The sequence below is a fragment of the Chaetodon trifascialis genome, chromosome 3, assembly GCF_039877785.1.
Source record: "Chaetodon trifascialis isolate fChaTrf1 chromosome 3, fChaTrf1.hap1, whole genome shotgun sequence".
NCBI classification, from domain to species: domain Eukaryota; kingdom Metazoa; phylum Chordata; class Actinopteri; order Chaetodontiformes; family Chaetodontidae; genus Chaetodon; species Chaetodon trifascialis.
This window is the reverse complement of record NC_092058.1, coordinates 4169440-4191311: the sequence shown is the minus strand read 5'-3', so window position 1 is coordinate 4191311 and position 21872 is coordinate 4169440. Positions and strand designations below refer to the sequence as shown.

The following is a 21872-nucleotide window of genomic DNA, read 5'->3' as shown; positions in this document are numbered from 1 at the left end:
TCAGCATGTGGTTGTTTTGTTTGAGGAGAGGCTGAAGGCAGCAAGACACAAAGGAGTGCTGAAAAAGCACCTTTTAGCATCAGTCTCAACAGAGCGGTAACAGTGCTTAGTCGTTCTGGTGGTACCATCCACAGGTTTTGACGATGGAGACATGAAAATACTTCTTCTAATGTGGACTGAACTGAGCTGAACAAGGCTGAAACACTTCTTTAATGACAGGACGGCATTTAAGGACACGTTAGATCTACAATAACGGGATCACGGGTTCAGTCCTCCACATCCAAAACTACAACAATCAACAGCCGTATTACTGCGAGCAGGAAGAGCTGCTGACTTACTTTATTAACGCTGCAAATATAACTGCACCCTAGGAGTTCAAATTATTTCAAAACAACATTTTAAACTCGTATTTCCTTTCCAGAGGGCTCCATGTTCTGCTAATTCAGAACAGAGTAGTTGCCCCAGCCGCTACTAGTAATAATTCATTGATGCTTCACATTTCTCTCAACAACATGCCTGCGATAAACTGGAATGGCTTGAATCCATTAGCGCAATGCCTGATAAGCAGGATAAAAACATCGTTCTAATGATCCCAAATCTCTCATCTCTTTCTCTCCCTCCTCGGGGCTCGCTGTTCTTCTCCTGATCTCATAACTAATATCCTCTGAATTTAGCTTCTGGGGAACATCACATCTCCGCCTGAAATTCCTGCCTTTACTCGCTGAGCACACACATACTGAAAGTTGTCTCAACCCTTTAAAAAGAGTTACCGTGAGCGTGGAGCAGCAATGGCTTTGGGGGGAAGGGGAAAAAAAGCCTTAATTGTTTTGTTCTTAATTGTTTTTTATTTAACCATCGTTAATCTCCTGGTTGTAATTCAGTAATTAGGGAACAGAACAGCAATTGTTCACACAGAGGCTAATTGCTGTTTGTACGGTAATGGCTTTGTAGAGCTGGGACTCCAGCAAATGAGGCAGCTTCTCACACACCCACACGTATATAGTACTCCTCATACTTTCTAATGTTGTGGATGACATGGAAATATACTTTAACCTATGTTAAAATGAGGGATCTGCAATTAAGATAGAAAATTACTTTTCTCTCTCACACACAGGGCTCATCCTCCCCTGTTTAGTCACGTCCTTCTTAATTGTTTTACCTTCTGGATGCTGCACTTGTACGATTTACACAATGCACACAGGCACGCACCTAAAGTCTACCCAGTCACATTAAGCCATGAATGCCACGGCTGCCTCACTGTGAGGCATCCAGCGCTGTTAATTTGACACGTCCATTATTGCAGAGAAACATGCTCCCTCCTCACTGCAAGCTGCTCAGATGTTGAAGATTTTCTGTGTTTACACCAGAAACTGATTGCTTCTGTTCTGCTGCATGCAGCTACAACGCTAATTGCCTCTCAGAGTGTGTAAAAGTTCAAATGTCTAGAGAAGTATAATAAAGTTAAAGTAGCCATATGAGATTACAGTTTTGCTGTCAGGGATGTAAAGCATCTTGTGGGCGGAGGTGATTTAAGAGACATTTTCTGAGTGAACCTGTACAGTCAAACATAAAAGTACACATTTTCAAAAGCCTGCAGAAGTACTGCAGTAGTAACAGTTGGGTATTACACTCTGTTACTGATCACTGAGGAGACTAGTTACCCAAGATGCATTTGGGGGCATGCTGTGTGTGAGTCTGTGTGCATGTTTGTTTTTCTTCTGTGTTCTCCATTTTCCTCCGGTTGTCCATCCGTTCATAATGACAAAAGACAATTTGAAGCCACAAACAAACACACGCGTGCACGGGCAAACACACCGAGACACTTGCCTTGCAGACAAATGTCATGTCCACTCATTGTACACACCAGCCTATTAACCTAACCATGAAACACCTATTTGTCAGGTAGCTGTCAGGTCAGCTCAGCACAGCTGCTTTACCGCCGGGCCGCTTATTTATCAAATATATGCGCGAGGAAGTCGGTGTAGCTGTCTCGCCTCCTCTGCACGCACGCCCTGCCAGCCTCTAAGAATTATGGTTCACAGCTATTTTGCCTCAGCAGGCTGAGCTGTACGGGCGGCACAATGCCACCTGGCTTTTCAAGGTAAAGCGTCAGCAAACCAACAAATGCCTCTGAGCAGAGCACAAGTGAAGATTCCAGTTGCACTGACCACCTCCCGCTGCGTGGATGAGTGGATCTCTATCGCGCCGCGGTCAAAAATTACACCTTTAAATAGCAATGACGCCAGCGCAGAGCGATATCATGCTTTTGAAGTTTACAGCTGGCACACTGTGCTCGCCATTTTCTCACATTTCTACATGTGAGCGTGGCTGGGTTCCAGGTGAGCCTGTATGATGGGTCACATGCAGTGTTGGGAAAGTTCAACCAGTTCAAAAGTTCAGTTCACAAATTTTAAAATGAACTAGTTCACTTCATAGTTCATAATTCAAAATTTTGAACTAAGTTTATTGTTCCAAAAATGAACTAGTTCATAGTTCTTTTTTTCCATTTGTTGCTGCAAGCTGTTATTTTTCTAAATTATTGCCACAGCCCATATAGAACCACAGACAGCAATTATTTTATCAGTGTTAACTCTGTAACTATGCGTCAGATTTCATCTTCATATCCAATTTTGAATCCTGATCCAGCCAGGGTTTACATCAGCATTGAGGGGACAGCATTTCCCCTTTGCTGCTTTAACGCTTTGTTGCCGTCCATTCAGTCCACACCAGCAGCAGCTGCAGCTTTCACACCTACAGTATATTCTCAAAAACATGAGGAAAAACTTGCTGTTTGAATGGTCTTTTTTAATGTGGAATTATTCAAAGAAAAAACAGGACAGTAGTAAATGATCATACGACGCCTCCATGCTGCTTTTTGTTTTGATGACGCATGCGGCGGTGTGACGCTGGTGGCTGGTGTTGCCAGATTGGGTGTTTTTTCCGCTACATATTAAAGCCTGTTTACGGTGTGTTTTAGCCGAGTTTTCGCCTGGAAGGCTCTGTAGATATCTGACACCCTATTGAACGAAGTTAAACTGAGAGAGCGTGCCGTTCACAGAATGAACGAGTTCACAGCAACGTTCATCAGGCAGTAATACAGTACGTTCAGGTCACGTTCACACAAAAGAGTTCATGAACTGTCGTTCAGTGAACGCGTTCAGGCACAACACGTGTCACGTGTGGTTTCCATATTAATGATGCTGTTACATCTGTTTTTGTCACCTCTGATCATGATGAATTCATGTTGTTTGTGTCGGGTTCGATTTCCTGCCAGTGGTTTAACGCTTTTCAAAGCCAAACAGCTGATTCCAAATATTAAAATACTGATCTTAAATCCCCATGTTTGTGACATGTTTATATGCTTATAAATATCTCCAGTCCTATTAGAGAGACGAACGGTCCCACTCAAAGGACAATCAGTCGCTGAGATTAAATAATCCGTCTGATATTGGAGCGCTGCGTCTTTTCTGAGATCACAGGAGAAGAAAAACAGCTCCTCTCATTTTTTCTTTGTGCATCTGTCAGTTTTCATAAAGACAATTCATCAAAGTGCATTTAGCTGTAGAAATGACCTCATCATTCACAACGTGCGCTTTAATTTTAACCACTTATTTGGGATGTCGAGGATCACAGAATGTTCTGCGTCCACAAAGCGGCGAGTAATGTTTTCAATGACAGACAAATATTTACCATCGTCAACCAAGACTTGTTGGTGTTGTCTTTACGGCTTGTAGGAAAATTAAATCTTTCCTTTTTCATCCAAATATTTCAAAGATTTGACTTTCACAAGCTGGTGTTTGTTGTCACGTAGTGTTTGTGGCAGTGCTTCCATGTTTCCACAGATGACACTGATATTTTAATGTTAAAAGAAGGATTTCGACATCTTCAAAACAAAGCGTTTCTCTCACATCTGCTCATTGGAAGAAAAAAAAAACAATAAAATAAGCAAACGTACACAACACCTGCCCGTGCTTTTAAGAGCAAGCAGTCGTTTCCTTTGAAAAACAAGGAAAACACAACCTGCCCTCCGCTCATAACATCTCATTCAGATCTGTCCTGTAATCCTCATCACAATGTGTCATTTAATCTTAATCCAGTCCAGACGCACCGCTAGTAATTCCTTCCTGCTTGCTTTTCATCAAGATGCATTTATTTGTTCCAGAGAGGATAAACCTCTGCAGTGCAGAAAGCTTCAGTAACATGAAGGATGGCTTTGTGAAATATTGAACCCACAGATCGTTCCATGTCTTCACACGTGAGCACGAGGACGTCCCAAGACGAGACATCCCTCATTTGAAAGGACAGAAAGTGCCACTCCTGAAAAGTGACTGACGGCACTAAATTAAAGTAAAAGATGAGCTTATTACAAATATGACAGAATACTTTTATTTACGCTGCATTACAACCTCAAGCTAGCTTTATTTTGAAAGTGTGACAGGACTCGAACCAGACCATGTGTATTTATTGTTGCTAGCTTGATCGCAGAGCTCTGCTAGTTGAAAAGTGAGGCTGAAGTTGAACCCAGTACTCTTTAGGTTTTAGGGTTTAGGCAGTGCCCCCCCCCCCCCCCCCCCCCCCCCCCAGGCACCAATGCTTCCCATGCACTTCCATCTTAATTACCTTTAGTGTAAATAAGACCCAACACCAATGCCAAGCATCACTTCTTAATTTGCTTTTGCAACTAGCTGCTGCAAGCTCTGAACGCCAGCAAAGAATAAAAATCCAAATTTCCATATAAACAAGCAGGTGTGCTGCTTATTATAATAAGAACATGGATTGGGGTCAATGGAGAGAGCCAAAGAAATGAATGCCAGACAGGAAACACAGAGATTCATTTCATGCCAGTAAAGACAATATGAATTTAACTAAGGATTGAGAGAGAGAGAGAGAGAGAGAGAGAGAGAGAGAGAGAGAGAGAGAGAGAGAGACATATAGAAGAGAGAGCGAGAGTTGGCTTAATAAAGCGAGCCATTCATTGTGCAGCACGGTGGAAGTTAATCAAGTTATGATTAATGTGTTACAGCTGCCGTTATCTTTTCAATGAAGCTTGTTTTCTTCTGTCTCAGCCCCCAAGGTGCGCAGGAACACACACACGCGCGCACACACACACACACACACACACACACACACACACACACACACACACACACACACACACACACACACACACACACACACACACACAGGCACGTTGTGTGAGTCATGATGTGTCATACGTGCTGCAGAGATCAGGGTACACTCTGCAAGTCAGAAAAAGCTCCCACGTGCATTCACACACCACCCAGACACCCAGGTAGACACCGTGCATCATAAAGATGAGAGTACACACACACACGCACACGCACGCACACACACAAATGAGTGATAAGGTGTTGAATAAAAATGGCAGCATCTAATTGCGTTTCTTTGTTAGGGTAATTTGATATGCTCCACAGGCTGGGGCCTTAATCAACACCTTAGAATTACTAATCAAAATATTCTTCTTTCAGACTTCTCTGACAGTCTGCTGGTGCGTGTGCACGCGTTCATGTTTGTGTGCGACCCTCCATATCTGACTCACTGCAGTTCATCTGAGGACTTTTTAGTCCTAGTTTGTTTTCCTTAACATACTTATTTTCGCGTTTGACACTTTTACGTATAAACACATGTGCCTCTCAAAAAATGTCTCACCTGACAGGTAACGTGCTACCAAAGCGTGCAGTTGCAAAGCTTCTGCTGAGTCCCGGTGTCATTACTTTTTTGGAAAACAGATATGATTAGAAAACATTTCAGTGGCATGTAACATATACAAATATACAGTTTTAAAACAGGATAATAAAGTCTCAGTTTGCATCTTGATCCCGGCTCAAATCCTGCAAACGCTGAAGCTTCATGCAACAGTCAAGTGTGCAAAATTTAAGTGAGTCACTCTAAGCGATGAAGCTACTGAGTTATGTCTCTCTAGTGCCATCTGTAGGTGAAATGCAATACAATTTTCGAGTCATCTAAATATGGCTGTAAATGCAGAATGCATTCATTGGGTCATGCAAACATGTAACTCATGTTGGAATGATTTTACCGAGGTGTTGGAGGAGAAAAAATGGCTCAAAAATGTAAAATGAATAGACACGTGTTGGACCGATGGATCCTGGAAAACACAGTCAGGTGTTACGAGTCCTCCTGTTGATATTCTTAAAAAAGAAAAATGGGCAAAACACCCCTCAGGAAAGCAACATTTTCTGTCGACAAACACAAATTGTGATGATGGTTTAGATTATTGTACTATCAGACTTAGAACGCTCTCAGAAAACAAAACTTAGCACAGATGAGTAATAAAAATATCAGCAACCATTCATTTAAAAATCATTTGGTTTGAAGAGGCTTTGAGGCTGTTGTCTGGTGGGCTTTTTAAGCACTGGCTGAGGTTTTGTCACAAGCACTTTCCCATTGAACTGCTGGTCTTTGTGATTCTTTGACTCTTAAGCCGGGCCGTGACGCCGTTTCATTGCTTGAAAAATAGCAGGAGGGCTTTGAAAGTCCCCACACCAGAGGTCGTCCTCAAACTCCTCGACGTGTCGGAGAAAGATGGATAATGGCACCCAATTCCCCGTCGTAAAAGGAAATGCTGCGACGCATCCATCTTTTTTTGTTAGATTCAGTTTGTGGCTCTAAATGGCTGATTTGAAAAGCTTTTTTCAGTTGATGCACATCAGACGAAGAGCAATAAAAGCTCCCCGCCATCGTCAGACCCGTCTCTGTGTTACATCGCAGGCGTTTGGTTGACACTCTCATTCCCAGTGACTTACAGCAGGATAAGCTTAACTTCCTCCATCGCCAGCATAATGCACAGCCAATAGAAAAGAGACGAAAGGTCAGAGATCAAAACAGGGAAGAAAACATTCCTGCGAGTGTCGAATAATCCGGAACAAAAGAGGAAAGAGAGGAATGAAAATAAGAAGTGAAATCGACACACGCACATTTTAACACATTGCAGTCAGTTGTCCCTCATGGCGTCGTCTGTCTCCTCAACATTCACAACTATTCACACCCCTCAGTGTGTGAGTGTGTGCGCACTCGTGTCTCAGTACGTGCACTGTTGTGTTCGTGGGTCTACCGCTGGCTGTGTGTGTGTGTGTGGGGTGTAACTGTTTTTGTATGTAACTCTGTGTGTTTGTTTGACAGCTTCACTCCCTGACAAGGTGTCTAACACCTCTTCACTGTCTGTATGCCTCATAAAGACGTGTGAAAGCTGTCACTTCCTCAACACACACGCATGCACACAAAACACATGCGCGCTCTTGTTACTAGGTAGATTTTACTATAATAAGTCAAGTGTCTGCAGCACTGAGCCTCGTCTGGCTGCTGCACACTGAACAGCAGCTACAGTGTTTGGACAATGGCGCTTTCTTTTTTATGTGCTAACATTATCAAAGGAACGTGACGACTGGGTGAAACGCTGAGTTCCTGTTTTTCTACAGTCACACCACACGGTTTTATACTCTATATGCTACAGTCTTCCCCAATTTCTTGGGGACCAAAATGTCTATAACATTTGCTGCAAATGTGCAGGTTTTCTTCATGCATAACGGAAGCTAAAGTTGCATTTGAGTCTCTTACTGCATGACAGTAAAGCAGATAAATCAGAATAAATCCTCTGCTCTTGAGTCTTGAAGACGTCTGCAGGGCTTACAGACATTGTGATGTCCATACCAATGCAGAGGTCTGTTAAGAGTAATGACCAGCCATGAGCATGGACTGTACCGAATATCTGTTGATGGTAGATTTAATTCACTGGAAACATCAATTATTAAATAGGAAACTATTAGCAAGTTTGCTCTTTTGTCAAATCAAATACTTTCCTCCTAAAACTGGAGCACTACAAAAGACTAGGCTCCTGCGGCGCTTATTTAACGTGGTTTTGAAAAGCTTCAAATTAAAGCTTAAAGTTGACACTTTAATCTCAAAGTTATTGTTTCATTTCAAGGGCAGTGTGCTCGATTAAAGAGGCCGCACAACAGAAAAAAGGTGTTGCTGTGCAGAAACTTCCAAACTGCACTGAGCCTCCCTAAACTGGATATCATCTAGACATCAGGTGAAGTTTTCCCCTGACAGGAGACAGTTGGTCCATTGACATTGAATTAGTAATTGACTTTGTAAGCTAATAGACTTTTTGTTTGAAGTATTCCATCCAAATGAGTTTGATTTGAATGTAGGGCTCCCAGCGGTGAGGCACAAAATGTGCCCACAGCCCAAGAAAATGGCAGCGGCTGCTGTCGCTGGGTCTCTGCAGTTGTTCCATTATTCACCGTCTACACGGCTGCTTCGAGATTTATCTCCACACGGCATCGTTACTGTCTGCAGTTCAAGTTTAGGATGACGCTGGCTTAATTTCACAAATTACAGCTGAGCTGCACAGAATTACAGCCTGAAAGTCAGAGCTCACACTTAAAGTTGCCTCGACGTGTTTCGGAGCATCAGAAAGATGATTACGAGCCCAGCAGAAGCTCCCATCATCTTTTCTCACCACCTTCATCAGCAAATGACATCTAGTGCGAAGCGATAATCTTCAAGATTTTCATGTAATTGAACAATTTATGAACACAGCAAAAGCTTAACTGAAACTATTTTCACACTGATGTATAATGTATAATTATCACATTAAATGTCAGTTTCTGAGCTGCTTTTCTTTACCTAGTTTCATATGACCGAGCTGAATCGACAGTCGTTTATTCTCAGGAAGAACCTCTCAGTTCAGTTCTTGCTGTGTGTTTTTTTAGGAGTAAAACCTGATAATATGTAAGAGACTCGAGCCTTCAGACTATAAGAAATATAATGCAATAGTATGTCACACTTAATTGTAGTAAATGTCAATTTTCTGGCGCGAGCAGCGGGTCTCATTCCGCCTCACAGGGGAAAATCTCACAATGAGATTTCCGCTAACTTAATATTTCTCTTTAATTGGTTTGCAGATATTTGAAACTTTCGCTACACCAAATAATAGAATTAAATGACAAGAAACGGAACTGAACTTTAATATGCAGTTCTCCTTTTCCCTCCTTGCACTACCTCTCTTCTTCTTTTCGTGCAAGCTGCTTTTTTTGTATCAGAAGTAATGTTTGGATGAATGTTCGGGACTGCAGGATGAAGTATGCCCTGCCGCGTGTCAGCGGCGTATTTATGGATGTACTTTGCTGTATTTCATTTTGTGTTTAAAGGATGCACGAGAGCACAGGTTGAACGCTGATGTCGTGTTTTATTCATGCTGTATTGCTCTTAGATGTTTAACCGAGGTTTGTAAAGTGAGAAAATCCCTGACACGTTTATTCTACTAAAGTTATTTGGTTTGCGGCTTCCACTGGCCTCCACTTTTTAACTCATGCATTAATGGCTGAAAATCTGCAAACATCACTATTGGCACAATTGGTGCCAAAGCTTTTACTGCGTTCAAAGCATGCAGTCAGTTTAAGAGTTCTTGTCAAAGGGCATTAAAATGTTTTGTGCGCTCTGTCCCTGCAGTGCCTGGATCAGTGCCGATGGAGTCTCTGCAGAATACGCCCTACGAAGAGAAGATCTTCATGCAGTGGAAAGCTCCCAACGAGACCAACGGGGTCATCACGCTGTACGAGGTCAGTCGACAAAGCTCATTCTCAGCGGCAGCTTCGCAAAGTCCGGTTCAGTCCATGTTGCTGGTTTGTACTGGGCAGCGGTGCACCTGTGCGACCCTCCATTGCTGCTCTGCTTTGTGAACTCATGCAGTTTTTGAGACACAGATACAGAAATGTGCTGCTGAGGCTGCAGCTGGTGGTGTTGTTGTATTGTTTGCATGATATTGACAGATGAGTCTGCAAAAGCTCATCCTGAAATTAAAATCCTGATCATATCCTGAAAGTCTCTTTAACTATAAATGCAAAATAGGTTAGTTAATATCGATTATTCTATTGATATCAAGCTAACTAACTAGCTACAAGTTCTGGTCCCGTTACAGAAGTTTATCTTATTTGGACTGATAAGTTAATTGACTCTTAAATTAAGTTTAACTTTGAAGAACTCTGAATTCATAGCAGAAGTTGAAATAGTTTTAACTTTTACAATAACTTTGCACTGTTGGATTTTATCGGACTGTGAAGACAATACTGTCTGACCTCTGACCAAACACACAGAACACAGACGGTCTGTTTTCTCACACGGATATCAGTTTGGACTGAAACTACTGGGTTGTGACAGTGTGTGAAGCAGAGGGTTGCAGGTTTGATCCCGAAGCTTTATGCTGATCTCATGTCCCAGATCTCTTATTTCACCTTGGCTGGCCCTCCAGCAGCTTTCTGCTTTATTACAACAGCCGCAGAAAGTCCAGAGTCTCTGTCTGTCTGTCTGTCTGCCTGCCTGCCTGCCTGCCTGCCTGCCTGTCTGTCTGTCTGTCTGTCTGCCTGCCTGCCTGCCTGTCTGCCTGCCTGTCTGCCTGCCTGCCTGCCTGCCTGCCTGCCTGCCTGCCTGTCTGTCTGTCTGCCTGCCTGCCTGCCTGCCTGCCTGCCTGCCTGCCTGCCTGCCTGCCTGTCTGTCTGTCTGCCTGCCTGCCTGCCTGTCTGTCTGTCTGCAGCCACACAGTGTCAGCCGCCGCTGGGATGAGGCAGAACTAGCTAGACATGAGAGATAAATGGAGAACGAGGGAAACAGATCATTGTATTTTTATAAGGGAAGTATATTGATTTACGCATTATTTTACAGCAACAGATGATACAAACGAACAGAGAGCGAAAGAAAAGCCGAGCAGTCAACGAACTTGAGCAACTTTTTCCAAGAATAACACGTAAGTGAACGAGGACAGTAGAGCGTGAGGACAGACAGGGGAGGCTCAGGCTGGTCAAACTGCAGCTGCAAATGTTTTCTAATCAACAGCAAGAATCACAGTTCTTCTGTCATTATTTGCACATCGATTGCTTTTTAGACTTTTAACCAGACGTATTCATCTGATGCACCTGCTGGTCATAAAGTGGATTTGGATTTGTGTTTGCAGACTCTTCTTCGTCTTGCTATCCTGATCTGAACCTCATGGAGTTGAGGAAATGGCTGTATCCAAACTGTTGGACGAGGGTGTCCACATACTTTTGGCAATATAGTGTATGTGTGAGAATATGTGCTTGAAATGATCATTTCGGTCATTTCTGTAAGGCAGAGTTGTGATACTTCTGTACTGTAGCAGCTTAACTGAGCAATGTCACAGAGGGCAACGAGCGGCAGCAATTTAAAGAAAGCCGAGCAGCGACTTGATCTTTATTTAAATCAATCTGGAACCTTCAGGTGCAGAAACAGCAGCGTCGTTTGTCAGGTTTAATCTAATGCATCACTGTCGGGTCGCATCCCTATCAAATATGAGTTATATCCAGGAATAGATGCGAACATGCATATGAAATTATCTTTGAGCAGCAATTGAGAGGCGAGTGTAGATTGTAGCAGAAGGAGAGAGAGAAAAGTAGGACTTGGAAATGAAGAGAAAGTGGAAGAGAGACTCATCCCCTGAAAGCCCGTGAGACAATGTTTGGGAGGGAGTGCGATAGAGAGACAGATTGAGAGATGTGGGTGTACGCTTTGTGTGTGTGTGTGTGTGTGTGTGGTCAAAGACTGTGTATTCAGGTTGAAGTTGAGTTGAGCCCTCTATCTAATGAATTATTGACCCGTTCTCTGTCTACTGTCTGCCTCTTATATCACTGCATCAAGGAGCTACCTCACACCAAGACCTGGCAGGGCTATTAGGGTGTGTGTGCGCGTGTGTGCGCGTGTGTGCGCGTGTGTGCGCGAGTGTGTGTGTGTGTGTGTGTGAAAAAGAGTGAAGAACCAGAGGGATGTGTGCTTCTTGAATAAGTTTTGTGTGAGTGCGTGAGAGAGAAACTGAGTTAGCAAATGATGAAAAGTGTGTGTGAGGAGTGTGTGAAGTTAAGTGTGTTAAGTTTGTGAATGTGTGTGTGTGAGAGAGAAGATGTGTGCAGCTGGGAGGAGGAGTGTGTGTGGAGTTTGAAAAAAATGTGTGTTTATTCAGGACAAAGTTTCTTCTGTTATATATCTGTGCTGCATATAGAGCTGGACTGAAGAAGAGCCCTCCTCTTCCTCCTTTGTGTTGGCGCTGACACACGGACCAAAGCTCTGTGCTCTCGCTGTCTTCTGATGCCACGACCTGCTTAAAATTCAGAGATCATTTTTGTATTCTGACCCTCAGTTATAAATTGCTCTTAATACACCTCTGCACTGCTATGGAAATCAGAAACTGCCAAATTAAGTCGTGCTTGATTTGCATAATGTGGATTTCAAACCTTCCTTTAAAAAAAACTCCAAACATATTTTGCTTTTTGACCACGACCACGACTGAAAGTCATTTTTATTTTTCTTATTTATCAATGTAGCATTTTTTTTTAATAATCATTGTGTCTAAAAACTGTAAAAATACACATGATAAAGAGCTGGACGCAGGAAATAGAGAATGTTTTGCATTTTTGTTTGATAAATGACTAAAATTATTGATTTTTAACTTTAACTAACTACATTTTCCGTCACCTGAAGGCTGCGACGAGCCGCTCTGTTTGCATGTGAGGGAATATGCACAGCTCGTTTCGAGGCGTTTGAACACGCTTCTTTTCTAAACACATCTCACTAATTTCTCACCTCTGTCGAGAATATATGCTGTGTTTCAGCCTGTTTTCAGCGTCACATATATTGGAAGTCAAGCGTATCTTATTTTGGCAGCATCTTCCTGCTGTTTAAGTGCTTCTGTTTTATCTCAAGCCTTTTTCACCTCTTTACGTCAGTCTCCAGTCTCTGCTTTCTCTCTTTCGAAGAGAGCACCGTCTCAGGGACCTCCATTAGACCTCGACTCGGAGCTTGAAAATCACTGGCAAGTCTGTAAACCTCTCAGGACCGTCATCAGTTTCGCCTTGTTTTGTGAGTTTCATTAATGTGAGTCTAAGCTCCCTGCCCTCTCTGCCCGACGGAGGCGGCACGACTCAGCATCATCTGTTAAACATATCAGAGCCTCAACACAATGCGCTGCTATTAGAGATAATTACTATAATTGCAGCTATTGACAGGATTAAAGGCATCATCTGCAACATCTAAAGGGGCCCTTGTTGTGTCCCATCCTGCTCTGTTGTCTCTGGTGTTTTCTTTTTTTTCCTCATCTCTTTCCCTCGCTTTTCAGGGAGGAAACCAGATGAATTAGACCCAGGACAATGAGAGGGACGGGGGGAGGAGGTGGGAGGGTGAGATAGATGGGTAGAGGTGGAGAATTGTGAGAGATAAGGAAAATGAGAAGAACCAAGAGAGAACAGGGGCTGGAGATAAAACGTGTTGAGTGAGCGAGTGGAAATGTGTCCGAAAGGAAGCGCATTCATCGTATGGCGTGATTACATGAATTAATTCAGTGTGCAAATATGATCACTTCATCTCTTGCATCCATTACTATAATTGCAGCTAATTACAGGATTAAAGGAAACATCTGGGTGAGATCTAAAGGGACCAATGCCCCCCTGCTCGCCCCCTCTTGTCCTATTCATCTGAGAGGGGATAAATGATGTCTGGGGAAAATGTGATGGAGGGATGAAGTGCGAGGGGTGGGTGGAGGTGAAGTGGGCGAGATGAGAGGGAAACATAGGCCACGATTTGAAGAACAAAGATCTTGAGGAACAAAACTATGACTGTCTTTTTCGTGGATGCAGGAGGGAAGAGCGACGATTCTGAAGCAGTTCTGTGCAACTGCAGCAGCTGTCATTTGTGTTCATGCTGCAGAAAGCAAACAAACAAACAAACAAAACAAAAACAAACAACCACAAAAAATAAACCCCTTACAATCCGACTGTACGTTTCCATACATTTTAAGATAAGATTTATTGATCCCACGCTGGGGAAATGTACTTATTACAACAGCAAGAATAAGAAGGAAAAGGAGAAAAGGAACAAATAGACAATAAAAAGATTTTTCTCTATGATTCACACGGACACAAACTTTCCATTTTTTTCGTGACGCTCAGCCGACTGCAAAACTTCACGCCTGCACCGCGTCCTGTCGCTCTCATTCAACGCCACTTAAATAAATCAATAAATCTGCAATGTTCAATCAGACCGATTAGAGCCACATCCTGTGGTTTCACACAGGATTTAAGCGTCTTCTGCTAACACATAGCTAATTAGCTTTGAGGGAAGCGTAATGTGTTTTCTTTCCATAATGAGGAAATGTTGTGAATTTATGCACCTGGCAATCTTGCAGTGCGTCACCTTTACAGCCAACCTTGGGAGGGGTAACAATCAGGGGCACCCTGGGAGGGCTGACAGGTCAGCCATGCACACAAATCTGATAGATTGAAGTTTGTGACTATTTCACGAACCACCTCACAATCAGGACAATCCAGTCTGAAGAATATGGATTCATCAAGCATGGAAATCTGTTGTTGTTGGAAACTAAACTTTATGAAATAAGCTGCTGTTCTAAATGAATTCCTCTGGAGATCAGGCAGCACAGTTACACCAGATTAGACTAATGCGTTACAAGGCTTCACTGGTTTTCTTAAATTGGCATGGCGCGTCTAATTGGCACTTAATCTGATCAGTATGTCATTCTTAGCTGACATTTAGTCGCAGTCACAGCAGACCTTTCCATCAGCCACCGCACAATTACTGACAAATGAGTCTATCCCAGCCTCCAGTTTGGGTGGTCGCTGCCAATCGGATGGAGAATTTGTCTTGTTTAAATGTCTAATCCAAAATAATGAATGTGATTGGTGGACGTGGGATGAACCGGACATCGTGACAAGTGGCCTTTGCTTTCCTGCAGAGTAGATTAGATCAAATTTGATGCAGGATTTTCGCTCTGATCGTCTCAAACTGGCACGGCGCTGTTTAAGGTTTAAGGACAAGAACTGAAGATTTTAATTTGGGGTGTCAAGCAGTTTTATTGAATGCAAGAAGTTTCTTTCTGATAAAATATCCATCGTTTGCATGTTGCATAAACTGCATCAGCTGTTTAGATACCTTAAAACACACACCTAGCTATACGTATAACTGACCGCCTCCCCGGTGGTTCAAATGACACTACGCTGTCTGCCATGTCTCCCCCTGCAGCTGTACCTGCCCTCTATGACCCCTCAGATAACACACAGATATACGGCCTATTGGCAGTCACTGAACTGAGAGCAGACGAGCACTGAAACACACACTTGTGCGCACACAGATCATGACCTTGTCAATCCCTTCTTTGATTGCCTCATCAGGCCGTCGGTGCATTGCAGGTCCTCTCTGTTTGCCAGCCGGCCTCCCTGCTGGTCTCTGCGGAGTCGTTCCTGAACCCCCGCTACCTCAACAGACGCCGGTGCTCACATTGATTAGGATGAAGCAGTGAAGCAAATCATGAGATCGCAGCTTTTCAGATTCGACCAAACAACAGGTCAACGATTTTCATGTTTCAGCCTAATCTGGAGAGCATCTCCGCCGTTAAGGTTTTAATCGACTCGCGTCTGAGGGCGACATTCGTTTTCTTCGTTTTGTGCATGTAAAGGAGTTCAGGGAGAGCCTGAAGAGCTAAATTGATCAGCCATGGGGAGCTCAGCAGTACACTAAGCTGTTCAGTCAGTCCCTCTGCAGTGGAGGCCAAACCCCCACAGCACTTGATTTTAACCCTAAAACAGGCAGGAGTGGAAAAAAAGTTGCAATAAATAATTTCATGTTATCACTCATCTCTTTAGGCCCTAAGAAAAATATTTCCACATTCAATATATATATATATTCAATATTTTGGATTTTATGAGTTGTATCTCCCAGGATACGTTGCCCTATTAAGGGTACAAATGATAAACATATTGATGTTCAATTTGATGAGGATCTATTATAAATTGTTGTATTCCTTGTTCATTTACATTACACATAGCACTTTTAAAGTTGATTTTGTTCATTTTTACCAATCCATCTTAATCTCATAAAAAAGTGACACCAAAACTGAACATGATGAACATATGAACTTTTTGTGCACTGAAGATTACATAAAAAACAACAAAACAGCAATTTCATTTTCTCAATGAACACTGGAGAAACTTTTTTTTTATGCTGTCTATATTTCCACAGTATTTTATATATTTTTCACCCCTCCCACCCCAGCCACATCCTTTTTGAACTTCTGCCCTCAGGGAGGCGATACAAGCCACTGACTACTACATACATACATTTGTATGGATTGCACATATAAGTGTACCTAGATAAAACTACTGTCACCTGAATCCCTTTGCTCATTTGGACTTTGTACTGCGATCCATCTCTTCATCCTTCTCATCAGAACTTTCATCCTCCTCACCAGAACTGCCTTCATTCACTGCCTGTATCTCATGCTGGCTGAAAATTACTTCCTCATCTTCATCACAGTTTGATTCAGAGTCAGAGGAACTTGCAGGGATCTCCTCTATCACTCTCATCCCTGTGCTTTCCTTTCTTTTTGCATAAAAGGACCTAGCCGAGATGCCCTGCTTGAAAATAAATAGATATTTTTTTCAGTAAAATACAGTTATAATGTTGTAATAGGCACAGCTATGCATGATAATATCTGGTACTGCAGTAATTATTAACATGCCTTCCAGTTTGAAGCAAAATTTTGTAATGCACATTGACCAAATTTCTACCCCTAATCTGGCATACGTACGTAAATCCACAAACACAGTTGGAACATTTTTTCTTCATCAGAATGTTTAGACAAATGTCCCAATTAATTTTAAGAATTTCTGTTGTTGTTTTATTGAAAATAAGTATGAACAACATATGATTATTTACCCCCAACGAAACAGGCCATGATGTTTTCTGATCAGGCTGACGAAACGATGCAAAATAGTCTGAACCAAATTATGTGATCTAGATGCTAATACCAGACAAGACTTTTGATAAATGCTAACTTGATTAGTGAAAACCTCCCAGTACACCCCCTACAGGATGTTTAAGATTGTGTATTTCCTGGCACACGTTGCCTGTTTAAGGGTTAATTGACAAACATCACCATCGCCTCTTATTTAAAGCCGGTAAACAATATGGCGTGAGGGCTCTCCAGCTGAACTACTCCAAAGTGGCCTAAGTACACATATTTTGGCAGATTTTGTGAGGTAAACATCTCTGCAGACTAAATAAATAGTCTGTGTTTTTCAGTGTGTGTGTGCCCTTTAACCTTAAGTGACTTAAAACCAGTAAAGAGAGCTGACTTTACATGTAACATAAAAACCACTTTCTTCATCACTGATGGTCATGTTCGTGTTGTTCTCGTCTTCAGTCGTCTGAACACTGACCGTCTGCTCTCGTTAATGCAGAAGTTCAGCTCTCAGGCGGATAGTCGATCAACTCATGTGACTTTAAGCCTGCAGTCTCTCTCTCAGGCACTGAACGCAGCAGATGCTCGTACAGTATGTAGTTATTCTAGTCTGCTCTTGTGTGTGAATAACTTTACTCTCCAATTCCTCCTTCGAGCAAGGCCTTTAATCAATCACAAAAATCAATACTGGCAACCAGTCTGGCATTTATTTCAGTGAGTTAGTCTGTTCCAAGTTGTTGATTTCTGTAGAAACTGCAGACATATAGTTGTTCCGTTCTCCCCCCTTATCGCCGCTCTCTGAACAAAGGAATGATTGATTCTCATTAGGAGAGCAGCAGTCGCCTGAGGTGATCTCGCCATCGATTCTGTTTACTGTTTACTGAGCGATGGCGGCTCGCCTCAGAGGAAAAAAAAAAAAGTTAGAAAACGGCTCAGAAATCCAACGGCGCATGTGACGACTCAGAGATGGCAACGCAGAGGTCATCAGATTGACTTGCAAAATCGAGCATCTTAAGTATAACTTAGGAAAATCAATGTTTTCTTAAGAAACCGGGATGGCCTTAAAAAACCCCCCAGAATTTTAGGTTTTAGCCAGTGAAATTATCCGTATTTTAACGTTATCATGGGTATTCCAGATATTCACTTATGTTGGAGTAATGTAGCTCCAAATGGCCAATTTGTAATTTTTCCAACAAAATAAATGACAGTAATGCAGCCAGAAGGCAACGCTCTCGATCTACCGGTCAGCCTTCGTTCCGTCTCTCACCTGTCGTCACGAGGGCTGGATCATGACTGAAAGAACTAGATCGCGGGTACGAGCGGACGAAATGGGTTTCCTCAGGAGGGTGGCTGGCGTCTCGAGGAAATAAAGGGGGCCTTTCTGTGTGCATGTTCTCCCCCAGGGTTTCCTCCTTAAATAACCCCCACCAGAAACATGCAAGAAGGTCACCACCTGACCAATGGTGACGAGGAAGCGCCGGACGCCGGCGTCGGCTGGCAGCCCACCGCTCCTGCCGCGGAGGAGATGAGTCAAATGCCGAGAAAATAATTTCACGAAGCATGGCGTGTGCAGTGATCAATAAAGTAAAAATCTTAATCTCTTAATCTTAATCTGAGAGGAGCCAGTTGACGTGGTTCGGGCATCTGGTAAGGATGCCCCCTGGGCGTCTCCCTAGGGAGGTGTTCCAGGCACGGGGAAGACCCAGGACGAGGTGGAGAGATTATATCTCCACACTGGCCTGGGAACGCCTCGGGATCCCCCCGTCAGAGCTGGTTAATGTGGCCCGGGAAAGGGAAGTTTGGGGTCCCCTGCTGAAGCTGTTGCCCCTGCGACCCGACCCCGGATGAGCAGATGAAGATGAGTGATGATGAGATGAGAATCAGTTGTACTGATGAAAATAAGCGTCTTTGCTGTTTCGGAGCTCATTAGTGACACTATTGGTCCATTTTAGTGCCACTAATAGCCCGGCCAATCGGTTTTCCTGCTTTCCCCGTCGTGAGGGGTCAGCGCGCCCCTTTGTTTGAACGTGGATCACAGAACGGGCCTTGAACAAAGACGACTCCAGCGCTCCCTTGCGAAAACTGTTTACCGACAAGTCGCCTGTTTGTGGATTTGACCTCAGCCGGCGTCGAGCGCCAGACTCAAAGCTGAACGCCGTCTCTTACAGGAAGTTCACTTTGAGTCTGAGAGGCGAACGCTAACACACCCTCAGACTGCTGATTAAGATCGGCGAGCGAGGATCTCTGCAGAGCGCTGCCCTGCAGAAGTGTGTGAGGCTCAGCAGCAGAAGACAGATGACACACACACACACACACACACACACACACACACACACACACACACACACACACACACACACACACACACACACACACACACGCACGCATAGAGGCTGTTGTGTTTCTTCTGTTTCAACATGATCTGAGAGAGACTTAAAGAAACAGACTTAAAGACATAAAAATACTGTTCTGGGCTGTGTAGGGTCAGAAATAAGTTCCACTTTTCAGACTTAAAGACAAAAATAGAGACACGAATACTGAAGACTGAGAAGCAATTTCATCCAGAATTTTCATCTTCTGTCTCCTCAGCATCTCCTTTCCTCTCTTCCTCTGTATCTTTTTTTCACTTCTGTCAATAATGGACTATATTTAGCGCAGCTTTCGAGTCCTTGAGCTGCTGACCCCGTTTACTCTGTCACACTGCCTGTCTGGCCTGCGGGGGGATGGCCTAGTATCACTTACACCTGTGTGTGTGTGTGTGTGTGTGTGTGTGTGTGTGTGTGTGTGTGTGTGTGTGTGTGTGTGTGTGTGTGTGTGTGTGTGTGTGTCACTGTGTGCTTGTGTAGAGTGATGCAGCTCTGCTTTTCCTTCGCGCATCTTAAATATTCATTGCAGAAGTGCAGAGTTTCAGCCGTCCGGCTTCACGTTGCAGCTGTGGTTGCCAGATCTTTTCTTCCACGAGAGGTTTTTGACCTCAGAGCTTCTTCATCTCAGCATATTAAAGTTTGAGTTGTGATAGCGTCGTTAACGTGTATTATCATAGTTAACCTGACAATTACATCAATAACAGTCAGAATACTTTAATCAGCGACGTCTTCACCTGTCACATCTTTACGTTCTTTGTCTGATATTTCCTTTTCTACCTCGCTGCCACAGCACGAAGGCCTCATCTCTGTTTGTTTGTTTGTTTCGCTCCTTTATTGCCCGCTTGTGCAGCCATTTTTTCTTCTGTTGAGGTCATTCTTAATGTGTTTTTTGACTATATTTCCTCTTTACTGAGTCACTTTGGGAAGAGGGCAACCTTTAATCTTGATGAACATTGAAATTAGAGCTCTCCTATTTGCTTTTCAGCACATCCAGATATCTAAACGACTCAACAGGTTGATTGACAATGAATCCACATGTCAGCTTCAAAGACAGCGTTCATCACCATACAGTCCCATCGACAGGTGTTTTGGACCTTCATGGTACCAGACCTTCATTGTCAGATGGTTTCTGTTCCATTTCCATTTAGGCAACAACATTCCTGGATCAGATTTGGGCAAAGATCATTGCTTAAAGTACGTCTGTTTCTGTTTTCTTTCCCTTATTTAAGTTGAAATCAGCCAGCTCTGAATTTTGGTGTCCTGGGTGAAGACCCTGCATTTATCTGACTCACCCACCCACCCACCTTCTCCACATACAGCCTTTCTAACCCGTTATCCTACGTCACCTGACTTCCTCCTGTCCTCCAGCAAAATGTGCCAAAGCTCGTTCCTCTCTTGCTCCTTCAGGACTTTCTTCCTGTCAAATACAGAATAAAAATTTGATTTAAAAGCAATAAAAGACCGAAGTTAGTGATTTCCACATTTCCATCTAGAGAAACAGGACCCAAAAGCTGAAAAAAAGATGTACAGAGCCTCAGGGTTGTGTCTATTTTTCATTACTGTAACTTGCTGATACGTGGAAAATGTCATAGGCACAACATGCAAAACGCATTTCACAGTACACTCGTAAATCACTGCCAATCTGCGCTGAATAGCCTGTCAGCAAATGATTTCTAATGTGGGAGTGAGAACAGAAGAAATGTGTGGCCTACATTAGCATCTAGAGGGAGAGTGCTCTTTCTGTCACTCGTCTCAGCTCGGCTGGCAGGAAGTTGCCGCGTGGCTGTCAAACAAGCGTCACTCGGATGCGGATTCAGGCCGTTTCCCGTCAAACTGTCACCACCGGCTGACTTTCTGGAGTGGTATTAATGCTCCATCTCTGATCACCTTTTCCAGCGTGAACCCGGCTTCTCCTCTTTGATACTCTCTGTGATGGGGGCGGTATTGATTTTGATGTGAACTTCGGTCGCAGCGGGCTGCCATAGCAGACAAATGACACCGTCGGAGAGCTTTCTGAGGCTCTCGTATCCTGTTATTTGTTGAATTTTATACTCCCAGGACTCGTCGCTCCTCCCAGCTGCCTCTCGCCTGCTCAGAGAACGGCCTGATTAAGCGATTGAGGCCTTTGTTAGTGATTAACAGCGCGGCTATTTAGGAAGCTTGATTATTGTTGGTCCACTGCTCATCTCTCTTTCTCTCTTTTTCCTTTTCCATCTCCCTCTTGTGTATATTCATCTCAGCGAGAACAATACTGCGGCCTGGAAATTTTATCATGCTATATATAGTCCTCAGCTCGCTCTGTCCTTCTGTCTTTCTCTCTTGCGTCTGTTTGCTTATCAATAGTCGATGAGGACAATAGAAGCGGCGCGGCCACGAAACATTAGCGCGCTATTGTCTGTTTCCATTTCTTCCTCCAGTTAGCTTATCTAGACGGGAACAATAGAAAAGTGTGACGAAGAAAATCCAAAGATCTCATTCCCATTTGTGTTTTTATGTACGTATGCATGTGCATCTGCATGCGTGTTGTCATTTATTAGGGATTTTTGCATGTCCACGCATCTTTGGAGTGGTATGTCTTTGTGTTTGTGTGTGTGTGTGTGTGTGTGTTTGCCTCTCTATTCGTAGTGACCCAGAATGTCTTGACATTTTAAAGCCGGGAAGCTGAAGAACAGTCTGTCCCAAATGGAAACTTCTAAAAACAGAAATGC

General features: G+C 43.3%; 1 protein-coding gene across 12 annotated transcripts in view; it reads left to right on the top strand.

The window, feature by feature from the left end:
• ptprt (protein tyrosine phosphatase receptor type T) overlaps positions 1–21872 on the top strand; it is a 320800-nt gene that overhangs the window by 154950 nt on the left and 143978 nt on the right. For all 12 annotated transcript variants that reach the window (XM_070992933.1, XM_070992915.1, XM_070992925.1 and 9 more), the window contains exon 11: positions 9496–9605. In XM_070992933.1, the coding sequence (XP_070849034.1) occupies positions 9496–9605 (110 nt within the window). The remainder of the gene's footprint in view (positions 1–9495; positions 9606–21872) is intronic.